The sequence below is a fragment of the Carassius carassius genome, chromosome 23 (assembly GCF_963082965.1).
Source record: "Carassius carassius chromosome 23, fCarCar2.1, whole genome shotgun sequence".
Taxonomy (NCBI): domain Eukaryota; kingdom Metazoa; phylum Chordata; class Actinopteri; order Cypriniformes; family Cyprinidae; genus Carassius; species Carassius carassius.
Window position 1 is genome coordinate 18,162,542 of NC_081777.1, and position 19,585 is coordinate 18,182,126.

The 19,585-nt window shown below is 37.0% G+C and overlaps 1 protein-coding gene across 6 annotated transcripts in view; it reads right to left on the reverse strand.

The window, feature by feature from the left end:
• The window catches only part of plekha7a (pleckstrin homology domain containing, family A member 7a), a 118,474-nt gene extending 103,140 nt beyond the window's left edge, over window positions 1–15,334 (reverse strand). For all 6 annotated transcript variants that reach the window (XM_059506370.1, XM_059506364.1, XM_059506368.1 and 3 more), the window contains exons 1-3: window positions 15,180–15,334; window positions 14,997–15,073; window positions 14,824–14,881 (exon numbers count right to left, since the gene is read on the reverse strand). In XM_059506370.1, the coding sequence (XP_059362353.1) occupies window positions 14,824–14,881; window positions 14,997–15,073; window positions 15,180–15,262 (218 nt within the window). In that variant the 5' untranslated portion in view covers window positions 15,263–15,334. The remainder of the gene's footprint in view (window positions 1–14,823; window positions 14,882–14,996; window positions 15,074–15,179) is intronic.
• Window positions 15,335–19,585: the final 4,251 nt, after the last annotated feature.

Here is a 19,585-nt window from a genome sequence, read left to right on the forward strand (position 1 = left end):
TTTCAAAGAGCTTTGTCTGTGGTGGAAACTGAATGAACTCAATTTAACAGTTTTGCATACTATAACAATTCACAAAATGTCTTACAACCACCATAAATGGACCTTGACAGTGGTCTGTTTACAAATACGTAACATTAACATTTACAGTATTAGACAGACCTGAATGTTAAATTTGAAGGAAAATCATTTGGTTGTCAACTAATATACCTGCTTTTTTTGCTGCTGATGATGATGTTATTAAATCAAGTATTTTGCTGTAGTTTCAATACTTTGCCCTATTATCTGGATCAGTATAACCACGGCAGGATTTAATGATTCAGAAACAACGAAACAGCCTGGGTGCTATCAAAGAGACTTCAAACAGAAATCATTATGAATAATTCAAAATGCAGAAAGAACAGACCCCATTTTAGGTTGAATATTCTTCCAGGAGTTTGGTCTTCTTACACAACCTCCCTGTACATAATACATCCTATGACTTTATTAATGTGGAGTATTTCTACGCTTTACACAACACTGCTTTCTCAAAGCAAATGTGAACACAATCCAAAAAAACCCTTTGACAGATCTGATTTCCTCTGGATTCATATGCAGTGTTACATCACTGCAAACACCAAGATCCAGCAGGCCTCATTCTGTCCTTATTAACGACTTAAATTAGTATCTCGGATGGAAATAAGGGCTTGAAGATAAACAGTAAACAAAAAAGCCATAGCATTATATCTTTAAAAAAAGTCATATAGAGTGTGACGAGTGGGGTGGAGACGAGAGCTGTGGAAACAGAAGCGAAGCCAGTGGAGTGATTGGAAATGAGCGACACCTGCTCGACCCAACCTGCTGTTTTGTGTTTATTTTATTATTAAAGCTCTCATTTTGATTGTCCGCCGGTTCCCGCCTCCTTCTTCCCGTAATTAGGAAGATTTAATGCGTTACAGTGGTGCCGAAACCTGGGAGAAGGAGGGACGCGCTGCTGAAGATCCCTCGCCGCTGTGGTGAATCTGTTGTGCCATCGAGCAGGCGAGGAAGTGTGCCGCCATGGACACTCGAGTGATGTGGAGGGGCGGCTGCCGTCCATGAGGGAGTGGAGGAGTCGGCGCCGTTTGCCAGAGAGCCAAAGCCTGCTGCCATCCGCCTAAAACGGGGAGGAGCAAGGAACGGGGGACTCCTGCCGGCTGCCCAAAACCGGAGGAGCCGTCACCGTCCACCGGGCGGCGGTGGAGTGTCGTGGCGTCCGCTGAGGGCCGTCCAGTGCCACTGCCAGGCACCGCGGAGGAGATCATCCAGCTGGTGGAGGGCCGAGCAGCAGTGTGGCTGGGAACCCGATTTTTTTTTTCCCTCCTCTCTCCCCTCTCTCGTCTCTGTCGCTCCTCATCCTTCCATCTCCTTTTCTCTCGCCTCGTCTGGCCTACCCCCAGGTTCCCGCAAGTCCCCATGAGCGGTCCCCCCCGGGGAGTAGAGCGCAGTCTCGAAGGTACCCCCCGGCCTGCGAGGGGCGATGGGGGTGTGTGACGAGTGGGGCGGGGCCAAGAGCCATGGGAACAGAGACGAGGCCGGTGGAGTGATTGGAAATGAGCGACACCTGCTCAACCCACCGGTCTCGAGTCCCACGGAGGAGATGGAAGGATATAAAACAGGAGCGATGACAGTGAAGGATGAGAGAGGACCAGGCTTGGATTTTAGCTGTGTTTGGTTTTTATTTGTGCGCGTCAGTCGTCCGTGAGGGGCTGACGCGCTGTTTTGTGTTTATTTTATTATTAAAGCTTTCATTTTGATTATCCGTCGGTTCCCGCCTCCTTCTTCCCATAATTAGGAAGATTTAATGCATTACATAGAGATTTGCAAATAGGACAACAAAATTAGTAAGATCTTTGGCCTCATATTACTTGACATTCTAGAAATTATGTACAGATTTTTCTACTGTTGACAGAGGATGCATATCTTCTACAACATTCAAAGCCAAGAGTCTATTCACTTCTCAGGGTTCAAGCAGCTTGGCAGACCATGAGAAACTTAATTTTTTGTTGCCTTGTCTTGCCTGTTCTCTCGTCAGCCACATTCTTTCTGCAGCTCCCTCTTAGTGTTAGCATGACACCAGTCCAGAGGTTTCTTCAAGTTACTCATGCTACTTTTTGATGTAGAGAGTTCTTTCTGTATGTTGAGCGTATGCCCATCTCGCAAAAAGTAGAATCTGTCTTGACCACTGAAATCCAGCGACAGGAAACAGACATACTATTTTATCCGCAATTTTTTTTCTCTGGTGCTGGAATGTCTTACAGTGTTTTAAATTCTTCAAGGGGTCATATGATGTGCTAAAATTACCTTATGTTGTGTATTTGATGTAATGCAATATGCTTATGCGGTTTATTTTCCACAGAATGTACATTATTGTTGTTCCTCAATCCCCCGCCTTTCTGAAATGCATTGATTTTTACAAAGCTCATCATTCTGAAAAGTGAGGTGTGCTCTGATTGGCCAGCTATCCAGTGTGTTGTGATTGGCCAGTTACCTCAAGCATGTGAGGGAAATGTTACGCCCCTCATCATAGTGTGATGCCGTCTCTCGGCATGACGAGACAAAACCAATAAAACCCATTACAAACTAGGCATATGTTGCATCCAGTGGGGACATAATTACTGATTATAATGACTTATACTGTCTTTTTAAGCATTGCGCTGTGTATTGTGCTGCATAAACATAAAACCATGTCTGATTTTGTGAACTGAAAAATTATAAAAAAACAAGCGCTACTCTACACTGCTCAAAACTTGCATTTGAATCATCAGTGGCAAATTCTTTAAATATAAAAAAACTTATTTCCAGGCTGTGAGTCAGAAGCACCAGACTGTCCCTGCAAAGTTGGAACTACCCCACTTTGTAGAAACAGCCTTTGAGCACAGACCCATTGTAAGCTACTCTGCAGGGTCAGATTATGCAAATCTTCCCACATCGTGAGGTAGAGAAGTGGGGGCGTGTTTGAATGAGCCGTTTTGGGGGTGTGCAGAAGTCTTAACTTTTTATAAAGAATATCTCTTTGGATTTGAGACTTTAGTCTTTGCAACTTTACAGAACTTCTTTATGCACAAAGAGCTTGTAACACTCCAATGAGAAAGAAAAAAATTAAATCACACCAAATTACCCCTTACAAAAAAAAGAAAAAATACTAACAGCCCAGAATTTCAGATTGAAATGCCTTTTTGTAAAATGCATTATTGAGACTGTAACATGTAAATTATGAATTCTAGTTAGATAATGAAAAGCTAAGTTTTTTGTGTACTTAATTTGTATCTGTGTTTTTTTTATATTTTATATTTTTTATATTACTTATATATTTATTCAGTTGATTGCATTTTCTTTACTGGAATGATTATAATATAAATAGCATTATTTTTTTAATTCTTAATGATTCTTTAGTTATTGACATCTTTTTACATTATTTTTACATGATGTATACTATGGATGTAAAATATTGATTAATTCCATAATCGATTGTCGTTTAAATTAACGATCAATTAATCTGCAAAATGCTGCAAAATGTATTGCAGGCAGCAGTCACTGCCATGACAGGATGTGCAAAAGCCACACACACACACACACACACAAAATGCTTTCTCACTCACTCCAATCCTGTTTTGCCTCCTGTAAACAATCAGCAGGCTCCAGCAAACTTCTCTAGCACACAGAAGTAGACACTATAAAAAAATGTGTACACACAGAATGCAATACTATAGATTTAAATGATAAACATGAGTGCCAAGCTGCATCTCATCTCCTAAAATGATCAGAACAGTGTTGCAAACAAGTACCTCTCTATTCCCAAGATGACCCTATCCGTCTTCGGCCATGCAAACTTCTGTCTGACCAGCACTGTCTCATGACCGGAGTCCCCTTCACAACCACAGCAGTTCCCCATTCTTGACCCAGTCTCTGTCCGCGCTATCTCCAGTCTCTGCCTGTCTAAGTGTGCCAGGACAGGACACACAATCTGATGCTGCACTAAGATGCCAGTGCTAATGTTTGCAGTGAGGGCACTGAGGGTTCAGGAAGCCAACGCCTCCTGTTTTCACAAAGCATGCCTTTAACTATAGCCTCATCTGCCTCTCAATTTCTCCTTTGTCCCGCCACCTCCGGCTAGTGCTCTGTCCTGCAGATCCCACAGCACAGCCCACAGCCACTGATATCCATCACAAGTAAATATGACAGAGAACACTGTTCCATATGAATGATGCATGCTGCAAGACAAGGACAAACATCAAAACTCAAGTGCCTAACAAGTCATATATATCACATTTCCTTTGACCTTGAAAAGAGATCAAAAGGAATTGTTTGATTTAGATTTTTTCTCTCACTGGCTGTCATAATGCACTGCCAAAATAGAGCATTTTGTGAAGGTTTTCAATTCGGAAGTCACCATCTGTGGTCTAGAAGATAGAGACTCTAAGTAAAAGAGAGCAGGATCCTGTGGTGCAGTTTGTGAACCTGATAATCCAGAGAAGGTGACCTGCTAGATGGAGGTGGAGTGCCCTCTACCAGCATCAGATATGGGACAAGGTTGAAAAGATGAAAAAAAATCTTCTAATCAGACCCTCTCTTTTTCTTTTTGTTGGCCACTTTAATTGAACTGCCTTGCAGAGCTATGATAGCAGGAAAGAAATTACAATGCAATCTGACATTGCATTCAGGGGCAATTCTGACAGTATCTTCAAATCAGAAACAAGCTCATGATACATATTTAGCAGAGTAGAATTATTTCTCTGCTTGAAAAAAAACCAGATTTCTCTGCAATACTATCTTTTTGTGGCATGGAAGTTTATTTTTGGGGGGATGTCTAGCATTGTTATCTGCAGTCTAAAGTTTTTATAAAGTTAACAAATTAGTATTGACAAATTCTCACTATTAACTAGTTGCTAATTGCATGCACACTAGCATAACAGTTTATCGGAATAGTTGCACTGGAATAACACCTTTTAATTGTAGTTCACGTGACCTGTCCATATCTGATCATAAAGTTGTGTCTTTGAGTGCCGAATTAACTGTATCCAAAATTGCTCAAAGCATTACTATCACATTTTGCAATATTAAGAATATTGATTTGTCTGTTTTTTCCAAACGAAGTTGATAAATTGTTGAATACTGATGGATTACTTAGCCTGGATGAGTTTACTTCTAACTACAACAATGCAGTTGCAGAATGTTTTAGATTTGTTGCACCTGTTAGAACTTGGACTGTCTCATTTGCTAATACTGCTCCATGAGTTACGTCAGTTAAAAGCAAAGGGGCGTCAACTTGAGCGTTTATATATGAGATCTGGTTTAATTGTACACAAGGAAATGTATGATCACCATATTAGAGACTTCATAGAAGCCCTTTCTACTGCTAAAACAAATTACTATGCCAATTTGATAAACTCTGGTGGTGGGAATACAAAAATACTGTTCTCTGCAATGAATAATATTTTGAGACCACCAGATGTTTTTTCATTACATTCACATTCTAATACTATATGTGTTACTTTTATGTTATTTTAGTGATAAAATTGAAACTATTCCTAAAAATTCAACTCACAATAGTGGGGCACGTAGTTCATTCTTCTCTTTTCAGGATGTTTCCACTTTTAAACTGCTTTTTCTAGTTTTTATTTGCCTACAGCTAATGAAATAGTGGAATGTGTCCAAAAATCTGAATCTACTACCTGTCAGTTAGACCCTATTCCCACACATCTTGTTAAGTTTTGTTTACCTTGCTTGTCACCACTGATAACTCAAATCATACATTCATCCTTTAAAGTAGCTTCTATAACCCCCATATTTAAGAAACCTGGTGCAGATCATAATGAACCAGAAAACCTTTGACCCATTTCTAATTTAGCTTTTCTTTCTAAATTACTGGGAAAAAATTGTTGCTCAGCGGGTACATGCAAAGCTAATGGAGAATAACTTGTTTGAGCAATTTTTGTCTGCCTATCATTCATATTACAGTGACAGCACTTATTTAAGTCACAAATGATTTGTTAATGGCTGCGGATTCTTTTATCAATATTCATTCTTCTCTATTCAACTGCTGCTTTTGACACTATCTCACATACTATTTTGTTGAGAGGTTGATTTCTATTGGAATCACTGGTATCCCCCTTGAGTGGTTTAAATCATATTTATCTTGTCAGACTCATTTCATTCAGATTAAAAAAAGAATAATAATTCAATCGCTGATATCTCAGATAACCAGTGGTGTGCCTCAAGGCCCAGATTTGGGCCCTCTTCTGTTCACTATTTATTTATTGCCTCTAGGACAGATTTTCCGTAAATGTAATGTCAACTTTCACTGTTACGCAGATGACACACAGCTATATATGTGTTCGAAACCTAATTCAGTATTAACATCTTCATCCCTGTTGCTTTCTCTTTCTGAGTTTAAGTCATGGTTTATATGGAATTTTCTCAAAGTTAATGATGAGAAGACTGAAATCTTATTAGTAGGTACTAAATAAAATCTGCACAACTGTGGAAGTTTTACACTTACTATCTACAATTCTGTTATTTCTCCTTCTTCTCAGGTTAAGAGTCTGGGTTAGTGGTGGGGGGTATCACCAAAAATTACGATCACAGTATTTTTCAAAATCCTACCGGTTTCACAATATATGACAGTATTTTTTTCATGCATGACCGGGTGTAAACCACATTTTCTACTGATTAAGAGAGGAAAAAGGCTACTGCAGTAGATTGACTTAGAATGCCCTATTTTATACTGTCATGATGAGGAAATATTGCAGAAAAATTCCACTCTAAATAGTGATGAAACAGGACGCATTAATACATGTTAACCAGGAATCACTTTCATTTATAATCGCGAAATCGTCTGATAAAATCAACATGCATGTACAATAGATGCATGATGAGCGGCTATGCGGTGGTTTTGGCTATGTTACTTTTTTGTCTCATACAGTGCACTGCCTGCGTCTGAGTGACAAAACAAAAACAAACAAAAAGTGCATAATATTAACAGACGAACTATGTTCATTTTTATAATTCCAAACATTCAGTAAGCAACAGGTGCTTGGAAACGCAGTTTTTTTAATTATTTATTGACGAGTCAGTGTATATATATTATATGGAAAAAAGCCGCTAAAAGCATCTGAGGGTTGCTAAATCTAGCACTGAAGTCGCGCTTGTGTATGTGAGGTGCGGGAGCTGATGGCAGCAGGCAGTGGATATTGTGGATGTCTATGTCATCACGTTCTACTAGTTCTACAGCTTCAGTTTCTGAACTTTCACGCTTAACACAAACAGCCGTGTCCTTGCAACAGTGAAAAGAGACCCCTCTCAGACATTCCAAACATTATTAAAATGACACTGGTATTGTGGTATTTTAAAAATGCATATCATAAGAAAAATAAACACCGGTATTCCGTATGAACCGGTATACTGCCCATGCAGCTGTCTGGGTGTCATCCTTGATGAGGCACATGTAAATAATAGTATCGGTCAGCATATTACTATTTGCAAAATATAAATAATTTACTACCATCTCTTTCTGCTAATGATACTGCTGTTCTTGTGTATGCATTAGTTACGTCTCGAATTGATTACTTCAATTATCTTCTCAGTGGTGTTTCACAGAAACTTGTTAATAAACTTCAGATGGTTCAGAATTCAGCGGCTTGGATCATTACACAAACACATTGAACGTTGAATGAGCATATTACTCCAGTTTTAAGGCACCTTCATTGGCTTCAAATTACATATCGAATAAAATGTACGATTTTAGTTTTCTCTTATAAGGCTCTTCACAATCTAATACCTTTATATCTGAGTGCACTTCTTCATGTGTATTCACCTAACCGTTCTCACAGGTAGAGAGGGTACCATCTGTACGTTTGACTACCATGGGAAGTAGAGCCGTCAGTCTACCTCAGGACAAACGTAATAGTTTTAGTCTCTCAGTTTTTTAATCACGTCTCAGAACTCATTTTATTTAGATTAGCCTATCCTGAGTGCTTTGGTTATGTTATTGGGTATTGCTTTTTCTCTGTATTATTGTTTATTGTGTTGTATTGTTTTTTTCTTTCTGTTTTAATTATATATTTTTTTAATTGAAAGGTTTCCTTGAGTGTCTTGAAAAGCGCTCATAAATAAAATGAATTATTGGTAGCACTTTATTTTACAGTCCTGTTCCTCGTGTACATACTATGTACTTTTTAAAATTATAGTAAATAGTAAATTATAGTAATTACAATAACTACGTAATAACTAGGTACTAACCCTGAACCTACCCCTAAACCTAACTCTACCCCATGTAGTTACCTTGTATTACCAGAACCTTCTTAGATAAATACACTGTAAGTACACTATAAGAACATGTACGTACACGTACTGTAAAATAAAGTGCAACCGAATTATTATTAGTAGTAGTAGTAGTAGTAGTACGTACAAAGCACATATTCTGCATGACCATATTCTACATCCCTAATCCTACCCATTACCTAAACTAAACAACTACAGTCGTGGCCAAAAGTTTTGAGAATTACATAAATATTAGTTTTCAAAAAGTTTGCTGCTAAACTGCTTTTAGATCTTTGTTTCAGTTGTTTCTGTGATGTACTGAAATATAATTACAAGCACTTCATACGTTTCAACGGCTTTTATCGACAATTACATGACATTTATGCAAAGAGTCAGTATTTGCAGCGTTGGCCCTTCTTTTTCAGGACCTCTGCAATTCGACTGGGCATGCTCTCAATCAACTTCTGGGCCAAATCCTTACTGATAGCAACCCATTCTTTCATAATCACTTCTTGGAGTTTGTCAGAATTAGTGGGTTTTTGTTTGTCCACCCGCCTCTTGAGGAATGACCACAAGTTCTCAATGGGATTAAGATCTGGGGAGTTACCAGGCCATGGACCCAAAATTTCAACATTCTGGTCCCCAAGCCACTTAGTTATCACTTTTGCCTTATGGCACGGTGCTCCATCGTGCTGGAAAATGCATTGTTCTTCACCAAACTGTTGCTGGATTGTTGGAAGAAGTTGCTGTTGGAGGGTGTTTTGGTACCATTCTTTATTCATGGCTGTGTTTTTGGGCAGAATTGTGAGTGAGCCCACTCCCTTGGATGAGAAGCAACCCCACACATGAATGGTGTCAGGATGCTTTACTGTTGGCATGACACAGGACTGATGGTAGCGCTCACCTTTTCTTCTCCGGACAAGCCTTTTTCCAGATGCCCCAAACAATTGGAAAGGGGCTTCATTGGAGAATATGACTTTGCCCCAGTCCTCAGCAGTCCATTCACTATACTTTCTGCAGAAGATCAATCTGTCCCTGATGTTATTTTTGGAGAGAAGTGGCTTCTTTGCTGCACTTCTTGACACCAGGACATCTTCCAAAAGTCTTGGCCTCACTGTGCATGCAGATGCCCTCACCCCTGCCTGCTGCCATTCCTGAGCAAGCTCTGCACTGGTGGCACTCCGATCCTGCAGCTGAATCCTCTTTAAGAGACGATCCTGGCGCTTGCTGGACTTTCTTGGACACTCTGAAGCCTTCTTTACAAGAATTGAACCTCTTTCCTTGAAGTTCTTGATGATCCTATAAATTGTTGATTTAGGTGCAATCTTAGTAGCCACAATATCCTTGCCTGTGAAGCCATTTTTATGCAACGCAATGATGGCTGCACGCGTTTCTTTGCAGGTCACCATGGTTAACAATGGAAGAACAATGATTTCAAGCATCACCCTCCTTTTAACATGTCAAGTCTGCCATTCTAACCCAATCAGCCTGACATAATGATCTCCAGCCTTGTGCTCGTCAACATTCTCACCTGAGTTAACAAGACGATTACTGAAAGGATCTCAGCAGGTTCTTTAATGACAGCAATGAAATGCAGTGGAAAGGTTTTTTTGGGATTAAGTTAATTTTCATGGCAAAGAAGGACTATGCAATTAATCTGATCACTCTTCATAACATTCTGGAGTATATGCAAATTGCTATTATAAAAACTTAAGCAGCAACTTTTCCAATCTCCAATATTTATGTAATTCTCAAAACTTTTGGCCACGACTGTACATTACAAACTATTAATAAGCTGCAAAGGGTTTATTGAGGCAAATGTCATAGTTAATTGTTTGTTAATAGCAAGAATTGAACCTTAAAATAAATTGTGATCCTAATAAATTTGAACTAATATCTACTTTTCAAATATGTAATGAATATAAACAATTATGTTATAGTCATTAATTAATGCATGAACATCATCAATATGTAATCAAGTATGTTTGAGGACTGTTTTTTTTTACTCAGATTTCCACTTTTCCCCTGCAGTCTAAAGTTCAGATGCCTAATGAATATAAATGGCAAAGTTACATTTTCAACAGCTATACAGGATCCTTCAGAAGTGCTTTCAATAAGAAACATGTCTTCTTATTAGCAGTGTTGAGAATGGTGTGCTTGCCTGTGAAACGTGATACGTTTTTAAGGATTCTTCAAAAAAAAGTTCAAAAGAACAGATTTTATTTGAAATTTAAATCTTGGTTCCAATTTATATCAAGTGGCCTTTACTACAATGTACTTACATTAAAATTAATCATTTGGTACAATGCACTTATTGTGTACATTCATGTTTTTACATTGTACTTATATTTAAAAAAAAAAAAAAAAAACCTGCATGTAATTACAAGACATTTAGAATTACACTGCTGATCCATCCCACACACCTTAAAATCGCCCTTAAACTTACCCATCCAACCTCAATAGCAGCAAAAAGTGTTTTGCAATACAATATGGACATAATAAGTACATTGAACATAGTTTTGATGACATAGTAGTTAAAGCCACCTATTATAGTGTTGTCACGGTACCAAAATGTCAGTATTCGGTACCGATACCAGTAAAAATCCACGGTTCTCGGTACCAATTTCGGTATCAAAGCAAAACAAAAAAATATGCCAATTAAAAAAAAAAAAAAACTTTTTAACACTAAAAATAAAACCAATGCCATTCTTTATACTTATTTACAATTGTGTTTAAAGTTTTTCTACAAGTTATATAATTATGAAAAACAGTAAACAAGTTTCACCCAAATTTAATTTGTCTTTTAATTTATTAAATTTAAACACATTTTATTTTTACACTTTACTGTCACTGTTGATAAATGTAATGTGTTCTTGCTTAATAAAAGTATTCACTTCTTTAAAGAATGCAAATGATAGTATAGATAGTCTGGGGATCAGAAAGCCTATATTTTGTTTGCACACTGAGAAAACTTATGTTTACCAAAGAACATGCATTGTCTTTTATCTATCCTCAGTATTTCTGTCTGTATGGCCTCAGTGATCTAGCACAACAAGAGCTGCAATTTGACAACTGTTTGCTTTGTGAAAGACTTTGTGGAAATAAACTGAATATATAAACAAATTAAAATATAATTAATAACTAAACTGTCTGAAATGTCTAATCATCTGAGTACAGTATGTTCAATAATGAACATGTTCCTCATACTTATATCTCAATATCCATCATTCACTGCTTGCAATCTAAAAATTATCTTCATTGAGGTTACACAACTTGTCAAACAAGTATAAAAAAAAACAAAAAAAAAACACCCACGCAGACATAACTCGAACTCAGAATAATAAAAACCAACCGTAACTCTCACACTCCCTAGGTGGTGGAGATGTAAGTCAAGTGTAACAGTAAAGACTGGATATGAGAATCAAGTTACAAAGACACTGTGCTCGGTGGATTTCTCCCACTCTCACAGCCTGGAGGCACATTAATATGCAATAGCTCAGGAAAGCTCACTCATCTTTTTCATAAAGACATTCATTAGTATGATCCAAACTGGGCCGCTTGGCTCACGCCCCTTTAGGCCGGAGAAACATCCTTGTTTCATGTCCTAAGGGTCTATGATTAACCATTTAGTTGCTATGGAGCTTGAATTCAACCACAAACAATTCAAATTTCTTTTTTTTAATAAACCTTGTTTTTTTTTTAAGCTTGTACTACACTTATGGGATACTCTTATACATTTGTAAAACCTAAAAGGTCTTTAATATCCATACCATTACCATCATCGAGACCTGTTGAAAACCAAAAAAGTGACTCATTGAGAATAAATTGTGTTCTCCTACAGTCAGATTCCCATACACACCCCCTGCTGACTGTTAGAGTAACTACAGTCCAAATGGTGTGTATTGCAACCTGGGCTGGGCATCACTGTGAACAAAGTCTACAATAAGTGCTTCTGTGGAAATTTGCAAGGTACATAGAATTGATCTTTATTTAAGAGCTTTGTTTGAGAAACCTAGCAGCAAATAGTTCCTTTAGCACATCTGCACTTGTTTGCAAAACTGATACACACTGAAATGTGTAGTTTTTGGACAAAATTACAGTGACCTTTATCAGTAATTGATCTGTCCAAACTAAAAGTGAAAATGTTGTTTGATGAAAGATAGTTGGCCTTAATCAATTATTGCTTTATTGCATCTGATAAAACAATGAGGACCAATCCTAATCTTTTTGCATGGAGAAATGAAAACAGTGCTGATAATGATCATCAGAGAACAACAACAACAACAACAACAACAACAACAAAAACAAAAATCTTCTTTTACAAACTACATGATAAAACAGGTCAGCGTAAACAAAACAAAAACAATATAATGCGAAGCAGTTTCACTGCAAAGTTTCATGTAGAAGAAAGTAGGTGTTTTCAAACTGAATGCAATCTCATAATGCACTGTATCAGAAAAACTATAAATGCAAGATGGCAGATGCAAGGAGAGAAAGTACACTAAAAGTTTAGGTCAGTAATATTCATTTATCATATCACATGAATGTACTTTACAAAGACAAGCTGAAAAATGGTAATATTATTTCACAGTATTACTGTTTTTACTGGATGTTTTGATTTTTAAAAAATGCAGCTTTGGTGAGCGAAAGAAAATTCTTTAAAAAAAAAACGTAACCACATATTTTTAAATGATTTCACTTACAGTACTGTATATTTACACACACACACACACACACACACACATGTGTGTATATATACCGGTATATATATATATATATATATATATATATATATATATATATATATATATATATATATAGAAACTAAGAAACAAACTAAGAAACAAAATCAAATTGTAACTACACCTTTACACACATTTAGGACTCCTTTTCCCCCAAAGAAAGCTACAACACTGGATTTATGGCAGCAGTGACCAGGTACAATAAGCGTCAGATGAGCTTCATCAAGTGCTGCCAGCATTTTGCACAGCAACACTCCTACTATAAGCTAATTGGTAATATGTCGGATCCTCCATCATATCCACCTCCAACAATCAACTGGTCATCATTCTTCTACTTCCCTAGATGAGGGAATGGAAAGACCAGGACAACAATAATCGTCACTCAAACCCTGAGTAAAGACAACATTCCCTCTTAAATATTACAGCTCACTTTCAGCAACTTGTAGTTAAGTTAATTATTCACTTGATCCACAGGATCACCAGTTTATTTCCTCTGTTGTTGCATGATCAGGCACTCCTATTTCTTGATGCCTGAATGTCATTGGTGGCCTGCATAACTAGTCATAGCTTTGAAAATATGATCACAACGTCTCAATTCTCTGCCATGAACCTGTTTGTTCTATTAATTTCCTGTTGGGGCCATGAGAGGTTAAAAAATGTATAAAAGGATGAAGAAATACTTTCTCAACAGATTCTAGTCCTTGCTTGAAAGCTGGGCTCAGGCTTCTGCACTAGCAGATATTATTCTGTGTGAGTTACTGCCCTGAAACTCATAATAATTTAATCATACCAAATGCTTTCAAATGTTTCACCATTTGCCCCTAATACATTTCCAACCTTCTTAGAATAGATTCAACTTCTGATGTTGTCTATCAGAAACCCTCCCAGTTTCTTCAGAGATATTCGAGGAGAGAACTGGCTTTTCGCTCTTCTCTTTAAAACATAATCACAGTGGTTTGATAATATTCATAATTCAAGTCAGGTATTGGCCAGGGCAGATGAAGTTTATATCTTGGTGCTCCAACTGTGCAGGTTTTATGATCACAACACCATATTTTTCAATTGCAGCTTCTTCATTAATATTGGCTTTGACACGTTCTCAGTTGTGGTTTTTTGTCCAAGCTTCAAGGTGAATACTGAGCTTTTTTTTTTGAGTAGACCCTGAGCCAACTCTGAGGATATCAGAAATCACTGGGAGAGACTGAAACTAATTCAACTTTATTATTTAATCAGTGGTTCTTAAGGTCCAGTCACTATAGATTTATATACACAAGTCACTTTCAAAACCCAGGGACCGACTGAATCTGATGCAAAATCTGTGTGGGGAAATATGCGCCCTCATGCATAATTCTTGCCAGTGTGCACCATTGCTGCAAATGCCTTCAGGTCAAATTTGTGTAACTTAGCTATTCATAATGTATGTACAGTATAACAAAAATTTTAAACTTAAGATTTATATATAATATATATATATATATATATATATATATATATATATATATATATATATATATATATATATATATATATACACACACAGTAGCTCGGTTTTGAGACTCTGCCAACATGAGAAATCAACTGTCATCTGTTCTGTTCTGTAGACTTTGACCTTGAATGCCAGTCTACAAAGACAATAACTGTGCATTACTGTAGCTTACCTTTGATACCCCTCGTGCACAATTCTCAATATTCATTTTCTGCTGACAACTCGGACAGCCATATTAAGCCCTCTTATGACCTGTCATCCACCTGACTCACTACAGCACTGCAGTAAGGTGTAATTACTATAAACACATCCACTTACTCAATAAAGAAACTCGCTCCTTCCTTCGTAAACCCTTCCTCCCAACCTGCGGGTAGATCTAGGAGGCAAGAAACATAGCACGTTTGTGAAACTTTTAGCGTTCAATTATTCTTGAATGCCTGCGCAACACGAAATAACACTTAAATGCTGAAATGGAAATGAGATGCACTTACCGGATCGGATCATGTGTCCAGAATTGACAGGTTGAACGGTGCAGGGATGAAGCCAAGAAGTGCTTCTCGTCTCATCGCTGCCAGGAAAACAAACCACCTGTTAGCGATGCAATTGGCTGGGAAACACTCGTACGGTATGAGAAAGAAATTCTTTCTAATGCAACAGTAAACACATATCCTCACTCTATGAAAAAGACCCTGCCGTCCCTGCACACCCCATAAGAGTGGTTCTCAGGTAAGGTGTCCCGCCGGAGCGGCGCCGCCATTATTCCCGTGTAAAGTCCGGTCTACCTCATCTTCCCTCCTCGCTGTCCTCTCGAGCGATCGGCGCTCGGGCAAAAGGCGATTAAAGGGGAGGGCTAACTTTGCGCTTGGCTTTCAGTGAGCAAGGTTGGCCGACAAAAAAAGATAAATTCCTTACAATACAGACTATCGTCCTGCAACGTAGGGAAAACCATTGCTCACGCTCTTGAGATCATATAATGTATTTTTCAGGCAAAACAGATTGTATATTGCATTCTAGTGCTTGGTGTTCCATTAAATTGAATGTTCCCTATGCATGTTTTTCAAAACACTGATTGATTGATTAATTTTTTTTTCAAAAGTTTTATTTTCACAAATTAAGGTTCTGTAAGTTCTGTGGCATTTAAAAACTATTTGATAATATATCTGAATCAGTAAAGCACTGAAAGACATAGAAAATAGTGGCCAGATTTCCTGTTTCCACTTTTTATCGACAACAGCTCCGCAGACTTGGCAACCTGCTGTTGTATTTACTCATAGTTACTATTACACATTTACAGTAAAATGTATTGTGCATTTGTTAGCTTAAGTTATTTTTTCTTGATCCACTTTAAATGACTAGTTTATCAGGTTGATTCAGTCATATTAAACGTGTTATGCTGAGTAGTAAATTATATAAAACACTCACATAAATAAAAGGGCTTTACATTACCGGTATAAAAAGATGCAAAATTAGTAGCTATGATATGCCCTTTAAATGTATATAGGCTATATATATATAAGCTTTGTAAACAAAATCATTATTTGAAAACAAATTATAGTTTAGCATTTCTGGAAAAGCAGAAAACATTTTACCAGTGCAATATGTACACCATATACTGACATGGACATTCTGTAGATAAATAAAAAAAATAAAATAAAACAAAAGGACTATTTGATTACAGATCACGGCACCACTGCTCCTTCAAACGTTTTCTGTGGGATCTTCACAGTAGACATGGATCATTTGCCAGTGGCATGAAAAATACAAATAAGATTATTTATTAGGGCTGCCAGTATAAAAGGGGTCACTCAATATTCTGATGTGGTCGTATTGTGACACCTAGAGGCCTGTCAGTATAAGGCAAGTTTTTTTATGCAGCACATTTCATTTAAGTTCAAAGGACTTTACATAAAAGGAAGTAAAATAATCATAAAAAATCGCAACAATAAAACAAGTTACTGATACATTACTGTTCTCTAGGAGTACCACCATCAGTCTGTTGGTAAAGGAAATAAGATGGCAGAGAAAAAGAAGATGAGGAAGGAGTGTTTTGAGAAGCTGAGCTTGGTTCAGCAAGCAGAGAACCAAGTTATGTTCAAGGATTTTGAAGTCCTTCCCCTGGCAAATCAGGTCTAAACCTTTGAAAATGAAGTGAGTGGCCATGCCTCCATGCCTTGTCCCATCATCGTGCTCCCTGAAGTTCCTGACAGCTGGTTCTTGGGAAAGCTCATCCTGTCGAAGCTGCCCCAGACATTCCTGTCTCCGACTCTCCATCCCTCGGTCTGATGAGAGTGGCCTCTTCATCTTGCAAAGAATCCCAATCCCTGGTAGCATCAGGCACCTTAGCTTGAGGCACTAATATCTGCATCTGGCAGTTTTACTTAAATATTAAATACATTAAAAAAAAAAAAACTGTGCCATGTTTCTGATTGCTCGTATTGTTCATTTTCCAATGGTTCATAAAGTTTACATTTCTTTAGAGGATGAAGTATGTTGCATATAATTAGCATTTTCACTGTAGTTTAAACTTCATTTAAATATAATTTCATTAAAATAATTTCATTAATTAAATTTTATTTTTTCCTCTCACTGCTCAAAATGTCTTGGGTTAGGTGAATTGAAGATTCTACACTGTACCTCCACCAACTTGTGTGTAAAACAGACTTGTGTATGGATTAACCGGTTCTCGCTCATGAGCCATAGTTGCTGGAATGGTGTTAAGAAGAAAGTAAATAAATAAATATATTTTTATGCAAAATACTACACAATCAAAATACACAATCAATTTATGTATTCGGGTTTATAAAAGTTTAACTTCAAAATAGCCTAATTTTAAAGTTTACTTTACACATTAAATGTAATAAAATCTGAGGCAAATGTACATGTACATAACAGAATACAGAATGTAGATATAGGCTGCCATCCATTTGATCTCATGCTTCAAGCTTCTACATCTTAAATATCTATTATTTATTTGTATTAAACTGTGCAACTTCAATCTTTGTCTCTTGTACTTTAGCATATTTAAAAAAAAAATCAATTGTAAAATAGGCCTATTAAATGTTTTTCTAACACTAGAAACGCTGGTATGTTGACGTTTTAGCAACCTCATTATCGTTTCCAATCTGGTAACGTTACAGACCGCGGTCAAAATGTTTTTGGCACGTACATCATTCGTCGTAGTTCCAGTAACACAGGGTTTCCCAAAGTGGGGTTCGTGAACCACTGGTGGTTCGTGAGGGAATTACAGGGGGTTTGTGAGGTTGGTACACGATATGCCTGCGAGTTTATACAAATTAATAATTAAAAGGTTTTTGCAAAGAAATGTTACAGGTTTATACAAATGTGATGTAAATGTAAAATCTTAAATGGATAAAAATAATTATCTTTTGGGGAAACCCTGTGTATAGCCTATATATATATATATATATATATATATATATATATATATATATATATATATATATATATATATATATATATATATATATATATATTATTCTAAAAAATTTTGTTACATTGTAAATTACAGTTATATGTTAAAATTAAAATACTTTTAAAACTGATAAAAAAATATTTTTTTTTAAAGTTAAACATGCAAATGTGGCATTAAATAATTGAAATATTTAATTAAAATCTCAATGGGCTACTTCACGTAACTTACATAATTTAGGTCAAAGGGGTTCGGCTGACAAAAAAAGTTTGAAATCCCCTGTAACATAAAGAGTTTAGTTCAACTTTATATCCACCTAACATATATGAAACCTACACTATGATAGGACTCTATATAGCCTATATAACTTTTTATAAGTTATTGAACTTATTTCTAGTCAGATTCTTTGCAAAAAAAATTTATATATATATATAAATAATAAATAAATAAAAACGTGCTTGAGATTTATATTTTAGCTGCTATCTATCTACAAATAATAACATTTAATTTACATGTATTTATGTAAAAAAAAAAAAAAATTGAAAGATCGTTGCAGTCTGGTTGTATTTTTGGTAGTTTCGTATTTTAATTCAGATTATGAAAAAATATAGCATATAAATGTTACAGCCAAGCAGAGCTCTGTACTGGATATAATGAAGATGGATCCAAACCTGCTCAATGGAGACGCCTTGTGATGGTTGCCATGCAGCACATACAGCTAACCATTGTAGAGAGATCTGTGTCTATGTTTCATATCAAAGCTTTCTGCTGTGGTTTGGCCTACTTCATTCGTGACACGAGTTCATGTAACCGCATGTGTAAACATACAGACAGCATGCGGTTTAAAAAAATTTGCCTAATTTCAAGAACTGTTTTCGGCTACACTATCATTCTCTGGTCTGGTATAAGAAAAGCTTTTAGCAATATGGATTGATTTTGCAATATGGGGAAGATTACAGAAAATAAATTCTGCTGCGTTGAAGGCTCACATAAATATGTAACCTCCATAATGTTATCCATAATGGAACAAGTTTAGAAAAACTATACTCTTCATAGAGCTGGCCTCCTGAGCAATTGATGGAGAAGGAAATTGTTTTTTTGCAACAAAAAACACCTGGATTTTGCAACAAAGCAACTCAAGGACTTAGTTTTTAGATTTGTGCAAAGATTGTTAGATTGTCTGGTCTAATGGTTTTCAATTCAACCATCATGTTTGAAAGAAACCAGGCACTGCTCATAACTTCTACAGTAGCATCACAAAAGTAAAGTGTTCTGGTAGCAGCTTCATGCTCATGAGGGACTCGTAAGAGAAGGAAAGTTCAACGCATCAAAATATTGAGATAGCCTTAGAGAAAACCTAGTCCAGAGCATGCAGAACATCACGGCAGAAGGTTCACCTTCCAAAAGGACAATGACCCTCAGCACACAGCAAGAGTGGCTTATGGACAACTCTGTTAATGCCCTTGAGTGGTCCAGCCACAGCCTGGGCTTGAACCCATCAAATATTTCTGGAGAATCCTGAAAAATGTCCTTCAGCCCCCATCCAAGCTGACAGAGCTTGAGAGGTGAAGAGAAGAATGGCAGATAATTGCCGATGTACATGCGCAAAGCTTGTTGCATCATATCCCAAAAGACTTGAGGCTGTAAAGG